Source organism: Metopolophium dirhodum, chromosome 2 (genome assembly GCF_019925205.1).
Source record: "Metopolophium dirhodum isolate CAU chromosome 2, ASM1992520v1, whole genome shotgun sequence".
Taxonomy (NCBI): domain Eukaryota; kingdom Metazoa; phylum Arthropoda; class Insecta; order Hemiptera; family Aphididae; genus Metopolophium; species Metopolophium dirhodum.
In genome coordinates this window covers 16,063,109-16,076,573 of record NC_083561.1, presented here as the reverse complement: position 1 = coordinate 16,076,573, position 13,465 = coordinate 16,063,109, and the positions used below count along the sequence as shown (strand labels likewise).

Genomic DNA, 13,465 nt, shown 5'->3' with positions numbered 1-13,465 from the left:
ATGGAATCCATATACCTTTGTCTTTTCTGGATTCGGCCATAGTCTCCATTTATAAAAGCATCTTTCCGAGTTGTTGAGGTAACTAATTGTCCTCCTACTATTATAGTATTTTTATTTTGTTCAATTTATATATATTATTTTGAATTTTTATATCAATACCTGTATGTTTTGTTGGTTTAATGTAAGTACAAATATGGTAATTTAACCAATTTCAAATAAACGAATAAAATTCCCAGGGAAATCTCTGAGTGTATCTCATCAATAAGGAATAAGTAACCACCACTGAAAATTGTAATGGATACGATTTTATTATGAAATTATGATATTATGAAAAATATACTGTGTTTTTTTTACTTTAGACCACCCTAAAATATCAACTAAATTAGATTTTCTTCCAGAAAACACACTCAAAGTTGAAGATTAAAGAATTTTTATATTATAAAAAGTGCCTTTATACATTAATAAAAAACACACACATAATTGTTAATTCAGGACATTTATCGTTTCACTCAGAATCTAAAATTACCGTATTGTAAGAAATAATAACTATACAAATTATGTTTAGAAAAATCATAAGATGTAAAGTTGGTTCTTATGATAATATTATTAACTTGGAATATGAAACTCATCTAACTTCCGAGCAAATGTATTTCCTTAGTCTTTAAATAACTTTCTTTCGGCATTAGAAATTTGATTTTTCAAAATAAAAAATAATACATTTTTTATATGAATTCCTTTTTAAAGATGTTTTGGTACACATTTTTAAATTTTAAAGTAATGAAACATGATAATTATAAAAAAATTACATACATTTAAAAATATGTAAAAAATATATATTACGTAAGTGATTGGTTGATGATATGATGATATTATATACTTATATGAGCTTTTAATTTCTAAATCATTTGACTCTTATAATATCGTAACTATAGTAATTGAAATATAAATGATGAACCATCAAAAACAAATATTTATGTGTTCACCAGTTATAATACTATATACTAACTTAAATTACAGATGACATTTTTTTTTTACTTTTACTTATTAGTATAATATAATATATCGGAGATGTTACGGATTCAATTCGAAGTCTTGAATTCAAACATAAAAAAATATGTGTTTGTGAATTTAGCCATATGTATTGTGAGTATTATAAATTTATAAATTCTATATTTCTATAGACTTACTACTCATAGGCATGCGCAGACATGTAACCTAACCTGGTTCCGGGGGTGCATACTAAAATATAGGGTCCACAATAATTTTGAAAACATTTATAGATACAGATAAATGTTTTAAAGATATCAAATGCACTAAAAATATTTATTTTATTTTATTATTCATTCTAATAAATATTACATAACAATATATAGATATACAATCTTATAATGATAATCGACGTTTAAAAGGAACAACATTTTTGAATTCGTCAATAATTTCATTAATTTAATTTATATTTAATTAATAATTATAGGGCCCTTGTCGTTTTCGGTGAACACGCCTATGTTACTACTTTACTAATATTATTTATTTATTATTATTTAAGATACCCAGAGCAGTTAGCCATTGGGCATTGGCCATTGGCCTTGGCCATCGGGAGTGATTCAATTTCGTATATTATAATTTATAATATACCCATATTAACGCGGCTACATAGTTATATATGTTATATTTATTTTTCGTCACCTGTTTAAATACAGTATAACGCAGTCACGCAGCGTCTAAATTTTTAAAAAATTAGGTCTGTAAGCCAATACATCCAAAATCATTCACTTTAAATCATAATCAAGTGGACGCTTTCATATACATTCATATACAATAGTATTATTATGCTTTTAATTTTTTTAACACTTTAATATATTTTAATAAACGTGTATCGTCGATCCATGTAGAAACGACTTTAGGCCTATGCGTCAAATTAAACTTAGACGAGGCAAATATAATATATAATATACTAAATTAGCTGAATAACAAGTAGTTTCGTTGATGGAAAAAAATAAAAATTGTGAAATTTCTATGAAATATGCCTGGTTAAAAACTTAACTTAACATAAAACACGTCCGACCTGTTCTTTTATACGTACCTTTAAGGATTAAATCATATTATGTATACCATGTTGATAAACGCACTGTCGCCATAATCTTATACCAGGTGTTGACGTATTTCAAGTTGACGAATTCAGTAAACTACATCGCAATCGTTATTGTCTTCGGAGCTCTGTTGAAGGTAAGGTCCCCCATATAATAAATTATAAATTTAAAGTAGGGAGTCAAATCTGGTTATTGATACAGATATTTATTATTTACTATGGCAAATAGTTATATTTTTATATAATATCGTTTAAAAATATTTTTTAAATTATTTACCATTGTTATATAATAATATAATATATATATATTTTTAGGGGAATATCAATCGTGCAATGCCTTATGCACTGATCCTAACGGCAATCGGATGTGTGTTTGACATTTGTTCTGTTCTTTTCCGCACTACTGAGTAAATAACTATATTTATTATCATTATTAATTTTTTTAGTTCAATATTGCAGTAAATTTGTTTACTGTTATTATAATGCCAATTAATTGGTATAGGATTATTTTAAAATAAACATCTTATGTTGAAGTGACGATGGTTCGAGTTGGGCTCATGTCAAATTCTTCCATTTTATTATGCGAATTTTTAGTAAGTTTATATGTTATAACTATAATATATATATTATAAATTAAATATTTTTTTTAGTGAAATAAATAAATTTAATAATATTATTAAATACCATAGGCTGTAAAGTGTAAGTACAATATAGCATTTGGCGAATGGTAATATTTTAAAAATGCATCTATACTATATACAGTTGTAAAAATAGCATTAAATAAACTAAAATATATATATAATTGTAGACAAAAATTGTTAGGATGTGGGTACCCTCCTTATCAAGAGTTTTATTGAAAAAATAATAGCTCTCCACCACCATATCGAGCTTCATTTACACTACTAACCTGCTTATATATTTGTTATGTATATTTTATACAGTCATCTTGTACGTGCTCCTCTACACATTGATGCTATATTGTTATTGGCTGCATTCCATGGCTGTGGCTCAAAAAAAACAAATAAGACTTCAATTGGGCTTATATGACGAGAGTAAAAAGTAGAATCGCGCTGTTCAGAAGAAAATTATATCTACTATAGATTAAATAAAATTTTATTTGTTTATTCGTGTAGCATGTAATAATGATTGACAGTTACATAATATAAAAAATCAATAAAGGTGGGCAAGTGAGTACCGCTGTGTTGTACAATAGCCAATAAGTCATAGGTGTAGTGTGTCCACTGTCCACTAGAATGTGAAATGAAATCACAACATAATAACTTGAATCTTTATTCTTCGTTAAGATATCTAATTTAGTTCAAATAGTTGAGCACAAAATAATGGTATTATAGATTTATACTTGAATGTGCTTGAATTTTCTTGCTAACTTCACGCACCTCTAAAATGACTATACAAAAACGGTGATTATATATTTTAGATTCTGAGCGGAGCGAGTAAGCTAGTGATTTTACAATAGTGTTTATTTTTTTTTTTTATCCTGTATACAAAATTTCTACCAGAAAGAGTGCTTCGATTTCAACATATACTTATCCACCTTATCTTTTAGCAAATTCGATCAAGATGGTACTTTAAAGAGGTCATTTTTTGATTTTCTCAATAGTTATTTAATGTTACGGGAAAAACTACTGACAAATTACGAAAAACCACTTAAAATGAGATTTTAATTTATAACCCTTTGTTTATTACCGTAGCAACAAATAAAAAATTAAAATATTATAATATTAATTTAATTTACATGATATAATAAATAATAAAAATTTAAACCGTCTCCGCTCAGAATCGTTTTTCTTATACAATGAAATCATTGAATTCAAGTTTAATATAATCCATTGTCTATCACCGTAGCAACGAATAAAAAATTATAATATTATAATACTAATTTAACTTACAAGGCTATAATATAAATAATGAAAATTTAAAAAATCCAGACTGATAAACCGTCTCCGCTCAGAATCGTTTTTTTTATACAATGGTATTATATCATTGAATTCAAGTTTAATACAATCCATTATAAATTGACTCACTTGTAACCTACTGTACAACAGAGCGACATCCACTTACCCGCTTTTTTTTTAGTTTTTATAATTACAGTATGAACTATTGAACTACTTATGAGAAACCTTGTACTGAAATTGTCAATGCTTAAACCGGGTTCAAAGCTACATCGTGTGTCGTGTCGTGTCGATCAAAAAAAATTTTAGAATCATGTAATAACCCAGTTTGTAGCCCAGCACACAAAGAATTGATTACAGCTCAATTTTATTTTTAAACCAATATAGTTACTAGTTGTATTGTTATAACCATAGTTACCTCACCAATGCACGAGACGAATACACAATACACGACGTAGCTGTAAATGCGCCTATAAAAATTGAATATTTTATAAATTTTTAATTTTTGAACTATAAAATTATTTATAAATGTTATCAACTTTAAATCTACTGTTTTTCATTACACCAACAATACAAAATTGATTTTGTCGAAAACTTAAATTCATAGTTGGAGATTGAAGAATCATTATTACTGTTTCAAGTTTCCTGCTTAAGGTGACTGACCCACATAATGTTTAACTATAAGCCCAGATTAAGACATTTTGGGGCTCAGGGGCCAAAGTTTTAAATGAGGCCCCTGTACGAAAAAAATATGTATATTGTATATATTATTATATTATGTTATAATAAATATTTATATAGGTGTTAGGTACATAGTAAGGAAAAAATCTATTTAAGGCCCAAGCTCGTTTTTCAAATTTTTTTTTTTCAAAATGCTTGTTTTAAAGCACTGAACGTCTGAACTTGAATGTGTTTGCTTCAAAAACTTAAACATACCAAAACACACATAAAAAAAAAAATTAGTCAAAAAAGTAGTTTTTTGTTATTTTTATGGTAGATAACCATGATGTTTTAAAAAATCAATTGTTTTCCAGTTTTTTTGGTATAACTTCCGTAGTAAAAAAGAGCGACAATTTTTTCAAACACATTCAAATTCAGTGCTTTAAAACACACATTTTGAAAAATTGAAAAACGAGCTTGGACCGTAAACTAGATTTATACCCATAGGAATAAATAATGAATAATATATCACTTTATTTATAAATTATAATTTACAAGCTTTTTTCCTCGCTAAATGATAATCGGTTTTTTACAGTGTTATAGCCTATGACCAAAAAAGTAATGGACAAAGTGAGACCCTTAAATTAATTCTAACTATCGAGGCCCGGGGGCCATGTCCCCCCTGCCCCCCTTAATCCGGGCGTGTGTTTAACCATTTGTATGTCTGCAATTATTTTTTTAATACAATCGGTTACGTCACAAATTAGTTTAGTGCGGAATCCTGTGAATGAAAAGGTACAATTATGCGGATTCGTGAATCGTCGGCTCGAACGGGCAATACACAATGGATTACACCTGACGCGAACCCAATGATTGAATACTGGTTGATCATGGTCCGGTCGTAGTGTAGGTTTGGGTTGAGACTTTAAGTGATAAAAAGCACAACACAAACGCTTTATGTATGTCACTAAGTTATGATAAATTATTATAATAGTTACAACCAAATAATACACTGGTGCCACTCGAGCGATGGATTTAACGTTGGACGATATGCTATCGGTCCAACGATCCAATGAAAGATGTCCGACTGGCCTTTTCCATCGACCATGAGACATGGTCCATACCATCACATCTTATGCCATGACCGGCACGCACGGTGGGAAAGTCAACCTAGTCGCGCTGCTTGCGTTCCATAGTGGTGGTTGAAGATAAGGTAGACGGCCGCTATAGCGCTTGTACATTGTACTTCCTACTAACGTGGGCCGCATATACTCCTCCCCCCTCCCAAAACCCACCATACGGGGTGCCACAGCGTACCTACTGATGTTGATGGATAGGTGGTTCAGCTAGTGGTACCTCTAGGCTTGCCTTACTGATGCCCTCCTAGTCCCTCTCTGGAAGGTGGCGTTGGTCGTTGGCCTCGTGCTTTGGCCCCTCATGGCCGTTGGTATGGCTGCGACGTGGTGTTGGTTATCCATGGTGCACTGTTCTGGCTGTTTCCTGTGACCATCCTCCATAGGTCTGTTTTCCATTGGGGGGAGGAGGCGTATTTACGTGCGATGGTCGGGTTTATGTACGATTTTTGTGTCTGTGATTCTAATAGAACCGTTACGAAGCCTGACGGAAATTCGTGTTCGACCGTAGTGAGTCGGAATTTTGTCTAGGCATGTTCGTGTGACGTGTTGGCAACTGGTTCTGAACCACAACTGAGACTGTTTGGTGTTAACCGCCATGACAAAACTGTCCCTATCGGTTGTCTTTGTGCTCGCCTGATGCCTTACGTTTACAGAATGACCTAATGTGGGGGTGTGCGAAGTGTGTGTGCTTGCGCCCTCGTCCCCCGTGGCTGTGTTACTAGGGCCTAATGTAAGCTCCTACACGAATAACCATTCTACCTGAAAACCAAAGATACTGTAATCTCCTGCATTGACATTTTTACCTGAAAAAAGATAGGGTAATATCCTACTCTCCTAAATTTTATTTGAATACATGATATTGGAATTGAAAAGCTCAAAAAGCTAAAAATTATGACTTGAAAATAATAAATATATAAATATATTTTTAAAGATTAAATACAAACATTTGGTTAATGATTTATTTTAATACGCTTATTATTTAAGTTTTTATTTATATAGGTACCTCTGAATTGATTTTTGTATAAAATGTATTAATGTATTGCAAGACATATATATATATTATTTTTTTTAATTGATCATTAAGCCCGGCAACTATGGCCATTAGCTGTTTGTTTGTTTGTAGGGGAGGATACTGTTGGTTGGTAAACACGTGTGTGTAGTTTTGGCAGATTTTCAAGTGGGCACCCGTAGGTATCTGCCATGCCCGGATGGCGGCACTTGTTCTCTGGACACCGTGACTTGCCTGAAGAAAAATGCCACCCGTGAACCGAGGTTTGGACCAGCGCCGGTGTTAGTCACAACTGACGCCTTAGTCCACTGGGCCACTCCGTCCCCCAGTATTTTATTTTTAATGTTGATAATTCAGACATATTTTTATTTTTTCTACTGATGTATTTTTTAACATTATTTTGATTTTTTCCTATATACCTAAGTCATTTGATTTTTCAATATTTAATTATGTAAGATAATTAAATGATACAAACTGGAGAAATGATTAAATTTGATAATTTATATAAGTATGCTAGGATAACACAACAGTGGTACAAGCGGTACCTTTACTTGTCCACCTTTTTAAAAATGAATTTAAATTTTTTGTAAAAACTATTATTTTACCATCGTTTTTAGGAGCTAACACTCTCTTTTGTAGGCGTTAACACTATGTTTTGTAGGAGTTAACACTATGTGTATGTAGGAGATTACCTACATTTGAAGGAGTTTACCATTCCCCGTTGGCCGTTACCAGACTACTAATTTAGACTACAATATTGATATTCAATGGTATTTTTTAATAATGCAAAATATGACTATAGTATATTATGTATATTCTATATTTAACGTGTTATCAAGTTTCAATTTTAAATGTCAATTGCTTTTATTATTTTCATATTCTTATAGAAATATAGAAATTAATAAGAATAAAAGCAGTTGATATTTTAATTTATATTAAATACTTTTTTAAAGTATGTTAATTTTAAGCAAAAATAATACACAAATTAAAAAAAAATGTGGAATGTAAGTTTTAAAGTTTTAAAAATGTAGTAACACAAATGTAGTTCACATTTTCAACTTTAGTAATGGCTATACTTGGGAAACAATTACAACAACTGTTTTTTTTTATTCTTAAAAAAATATAGACTTTCTTAATTTATATTTATATTAATTCCATAATTATTTTACTTAGAAAATATAAATTAGGTAAAACAGTTAAGCTAAGGTTGCGTTGTCGGTTCAACCACGGAATTAAGGGTTGGATTAGGTATACCTTAAATGTGCTTTGTAAATTATTTGAGGGGTCCTTTAAGGTCCCCTACACTCAATCTCCATAATCTAATATTATGGTTATGTCCACAGTATAAATCGGTATACTTACCTAGATCATATATCCTAAGCGTAAATTAGTAGCCAAGCAATAAAGTAAACACACCTTTTTATAATTCGGATAAGAAGAAAGATAAAACAAATGTTTATCTAAAACGAATATAATATTATGCATGATACATGATTCTATAGCTACTACAATAGTTACTTTGTTGATTTTATAAAAAATTTTTTCTCTACACACATCTAGTTTCATATTTCTAACTTCATCATATAAATATTTCATTTTTTCACACATATTATTTTTTTGATATTCAAACAATGGATAACTTCGACTGTCTAGGTGAAATTGAACTACCTACAAAACAAATCAATAGTCAAATTATGATAAATGTAATTGAAGGGAGAGATTATTATAAAAGCCACATTGACACGTATGTTATTGTCGAAGTTCCGTTATATTTTCGTGATAAAACAGCAACCAGTAAACCATCAGCTTCCCCATCTTATTTCAAAGTAATTTTTTATTTAAATATACAATTAGTGTAATTGATTAAACAAAATATTCTAGACATTTATAATTGATCTTCCAACATCGTTATTGAATAATGTATTGAACACGCACATAACTATTACCGTAAGTTATAATATATTGTTATAACTAATATAACTTAAAACATAAATATTTATAATTATAAATGTAAGTACTATCTAGTATCTAGTATCTATGTTACAAGATTTTATTTTTTTTCAAGGTTTATGAATCGCATAACGTATTATCGTTGACAAAAACAGCTGTTCTTGGGAGTGTTGTTATTCAAATGTCTACAATTTGGTCAGAACCAGGTAATCGACAGTGTGTTTCTGTTTTATTTTATTTTAACATAATTAAGTCATTTTTGATTAATTACAATTTACAGCTGTAATTAATCCATGATACAGTGTTATTAATGGTTAAAACTTAAAACTATAAATCTTATTAAATGATAATTTCTTTTTACAGTACACAATTATTACCTTGAAAACGATTAAGGTCTTTAAAAATATTTTTTTTTTTTTACATAATTAGAAATCCTTACAAAAAATAATATATTCTGAGCGGAGCGATGAATGCATATTGATTTTACAATGATATATGTCTGTTTTTTTAAGTGTATGTATCAAGATATTATACAGTAAAAAATAATAGTAACTATAATTTTTATTTCTTTCTTGGTAGAAAATTAATTCTAGTTGATACTTTTGAGAAATCAAAACCCAAAATTAAAAATTCTAAGCACTTTATAATAATCAGGGGAGACTATGGAAAAACGGAAAATATTTAATTTTTGTTTCCTGATTACCTTATATATGTTACTGGAAAACTTAGATCCAATTTGCTGCCAGAAACTACTTTAAAAGTTGAAGACCGGAGCATTTTTTCTACTATAAAAAGTATTTTTAGAGTATTTTCAGATATTGTCAGACACAAAAAATATTTTTTTAATAAACACAAATCATTGTACAACTAATATTGCACCACTCAGAATTAAAAATGAAATGTCATTACTTTAAAATAATATTTGTTATTGCAATGGAAAAATACAATCTAAATACTTACTAACTGATTTATTTTCAACAGACAAATCGTTTCGTAATAAATGGTTGACTTTAATTGATTACGGGAAAAAGGACTTGGGAGTTAGAGGATATTTAAAATGTGATATAGTTATGTTCTATGAGAGCCATATGATTAATAATTTAATCCTATCAAAACCATTAGGTTCCACAAGAGAAGATATTACATTTAATAAAAAGTTTGTAAAATATATGTATATAAGCCTAGAAATATTTATTATAACTTGAATCTGTATTGGTATATACCATGAACTAAGAAGATAATACACAATACTTATTTGTTGTGAATGCAGTAAAATATTTTTCTTAGTATCAATTTCGTTTAATTTTCAAAAACGACGTGAAAAACAAAAGAAAAATTAAGGAAAAACAGGAATTTTTACGCAAAATCTTTTTTCGAGAAAATCGATTTGGTTTTTGGTGCAACTCTAAAACAAATGACCGTAGGTACATGAACATTTCACTGAATGTTTATATTACCATTTTCTATACACCATAACATTTTCCAAATATTTTGACTTATATTGAGCTGTTTATGGACATTTTCAGTTTCCATTTTTTTTAGTTTTTTTTCTATAAATATCAATTACATTTTATTTGTTTGTTAAAAAAGCTTAAAAATTTAATAGAAGGCTCCTAGGTTATTTTTTTAAAGGCAGATGAAAAAAATTAAAAATCCTTAGTCACAGTTTTTATTTATAAGCATTTAAAGTTCAAATCTTGACAAAATACCGAAAAATTACAAAAATTAGCAAATTATTTTGAGTTGAGAATTCATAAAAATTAGGAAATCTAAAAACTGAAAATGTAATACAAGATTAACCATTAGTTTGTTTACCTTTATCAACAAAAAAAATGTCTACAAGAAAATTTTCATGAGCGTTTGAAATTCATATTTTTACAACATTTGTTATTTACTCGTTATCTCAAGTAAAGATTTTCTTATTTTGTAGTCATTAAAAAACGTATGACTGTAGATATTTGAAAATTTCACTGAATGTTTATATTAGCATTTTCTAAACACGATAAAATTTTGAAAATATTTTGACTCTTTTTGAGCTATTTACGGACATTTTCAGTTTTCAATTTTTTTAGTTTTTTTTCTATAAACATCAATAAAATTTTATTTGTGGGTAAAAACCGTGAAAAATTAATGCAAGGTTCCTAATATATTGTTACAATAGCAGTTGAAAAATACATTGGCACAATTTTTTTTTTTTATTATTTAAAGTTTTGACAAAATGTATCAAATTTATAATTTAATAATTATTTTGTAATTAAAAATTTATAAAATGTTCAACTTTTATAGCTAAGGATTGAAAATTGAAAACAAGGCTCCACGTAAATACTAAATAAGTTATATATAAATTACTTTATTCACAATAATATCATCAAATATACTTGGCATAGGCTGACTGACCGTTTTCGCTCAGAATCGTTTTTCTTATACAATGATATTATATCATTGAATTCAAATTTAACACCATCCATTACAGTAACCCACTTGTAACCTACTGTACAGCAGAGCGACATTTACTTATCCACCTTTTTTATAATCATAATATTATATTTTTAAAAATTTGTTTTTTTATATTATACTTACACAATAAACCAAACATTTTAATATATGAAAAGTGAGGCACAGTAATGGATGGTGTTAATTTTGAATTCAATGATGTAATATCAGTATATAGGTACGAAAAAATGATTCTGAGCGGAGGTTGGTCAGTCAACTTCTAGTATAATAATATTTTTAAATTACAACAAAATAACTAAGATAGTCATTCTTCGGTTGATCGTCAAAATTTGAGATGAAAATAGCAATAAAAAAACAAAACTGTGTTTATTCCTATTATATTTTTTAGATTTTTTGGTAACTGTAACAACTACCTATGAGATACCTCGTTTTAAATTTTCAATCATTCGCAACAAAAACTGAAAATTGTATAAACTTGTAACTTTTTGAAACCTAACGAATTTTTTCAAATTTTAAATTTTAAATTTTAAATGCTATTAAGTAAAAATCTTGCCTATAATGCATGTTTAATATTTTTTTTAACTGTTATTATAACAATTTATAAAGAATCTTGAATTTAAAAAAACAAAAAAAATTGAAAATCGAAAATGTCTATACTTTTATAGTCTATACCTCTATAGCTTGTAAGGAATTATAAATTATAAATTATATTATTATAAATTCCTTATAAGGAATCAAAATATTTTGAAAATATTATCATTTATTTTTAGAAAATGATAAAATAAATATTTGGTGAAAATGAAAAGTATCTACGGTTAATCGTTTTTGAATAACAATAAAATAGGTAAGAAAATCGTTCAATGAGTATTCGTAAATCAACGACTGAAAACTGATTATCAACAAAATTTAAACTTCAAAGATTTATAAAAATTTAGTTTGTATTTCCGGTAAACTTTTTAGATTTCCAGTGGAACGATGAATGTATTAATTTTACAATAATGTGTGATTTTTATTTTTTTTTTATCTTTTTTTTTCTGTCTGTGTACACGATTAGTAGTCGAAATAATGCTTTGATTTTCAACTTCAGTATCTTGTTCGATGGGAAAGTGAATCTAGTTGGTACTTTTAAGAGGTCAAAATCTAAAATTCCCAAAAGTTTTCAAAAGCGCCCAAAAAAAAAAATAAAAATTAAGGAAAAACGGGAATTTTTACGCAAAATCGGTTTTTGACAGAATCGATTTTGGTTTTTGGTGTAACTTTAAAGCAAATGATAGTAAATACATGAAATTTTCACTGAATGTTTATATTAACCTTTTCTATACATGAAAAAAATTTAAAAGTATTTTGACTTGTTTTGAGCTGTTTACGGATATACTCAGTTTCCAACTTTATTAGAATTTTTTGTCTATGATTGTCAATAAAATGTTTTTTTTTTATTTCAAGGTAGAAAACTTATGAGGAATCTTGAATTAAATTTTCAAATGAAATATATGAATAAAAAATGTCTATTGAATTTATAACTCAAGACAGAAGTACCTATCTACATTTTACAGTAATAAAATTAGTTTTTTGATGAATCGATTTTATCAAAAACTTGTTTTGCGTAAAAATCCCCGTTTTTCCAAATTTTTTTTTTTTTGTTTTTCCAGACTCTTTTGAAAACTGCCGAGAATTTCAAATTTTGATCTTCCTGAAGTGACAACTAGACTCACTTTCATTAACTTAGTCTTAAGACTAATCATCGTGTATACATAATACAGACACAAAAAAAACAATTATAAAATAATATAATAATATGCAACGCTCCGCTCGGAATCTAAAATATACATAGAAAAGAATAATAAAATTAATATCAATGATATAGATAGAAATAGTTGGATACTTAGGCATATTTACTATATATTTGACTATATCTGATTAAATCTTTAAATATATTTGCTGTCAAAATATAAATTTTACTGTATTTATATCGATATTGTTCTGTACTACTACTTATCTTTGCGTACTATATATTGCATTATAAATGTATATAGCTGATATATAACTATAAATTATAATCAACATGTTTAGTGATTTATTTATTCCGAATGGATTTAAAATGGATACGTCTCATTTAGCAAAGTATACTATTAAATTACACAGAAGTGAAGTGATTCGATACTTATATGATGAAGGTCCTAAATGGTTGTCAATTGATTTCGGAGAAGCACCCGAAGTATCTAATCATCTATTAAAAAAATAAAAAAATAATGTA

General features: G+C 28.0%; 2 protein-coding genes across 2 annotated transcripts; both read left to right on the top strand.

The window, feature by feature from the left end:
- Positions 1-2,079: 2,079 nt before the first annotated feature.
- On the top strand, positions 2,080-4,553 carry LOC132938188 (uncharacterized; the record flags this gene model as incomplete). Its single annotated transcript, XM_061004886.1, has 4 exons — positions 2,080-2,226; positions 2,405-2,496; positions 2,624-2,682; positions 3,031-4,553. Coding segments are annotated over 4 exons (420 nt in total), but the record flags the coding sequence as incomplete, so codon positions are not given.
- Positions 4,554-8,438: 3,885 nt separating this feature from the next.
- Positions 8,439-13,453, top strand: LOC132938186 (fer-1-like protein 6). The gene is made up of 5 exons (XM_061004885.1): positions 8,439-8,633; positions 8,689-8,754; positions 8,873-8,963; positions 9,739-9,913; positions 13,282-13,453. Exons 1-5 carry the CDS (start codon positions 8,439-8,441, stop codon positions 13,451-13,453), a joined length of 699 nt encoding a protein of 232 aa, XP_060860868.1.
- The last annotated feature ends 12 nt before the right edge of the window (positions 13,454-13,465 follow it).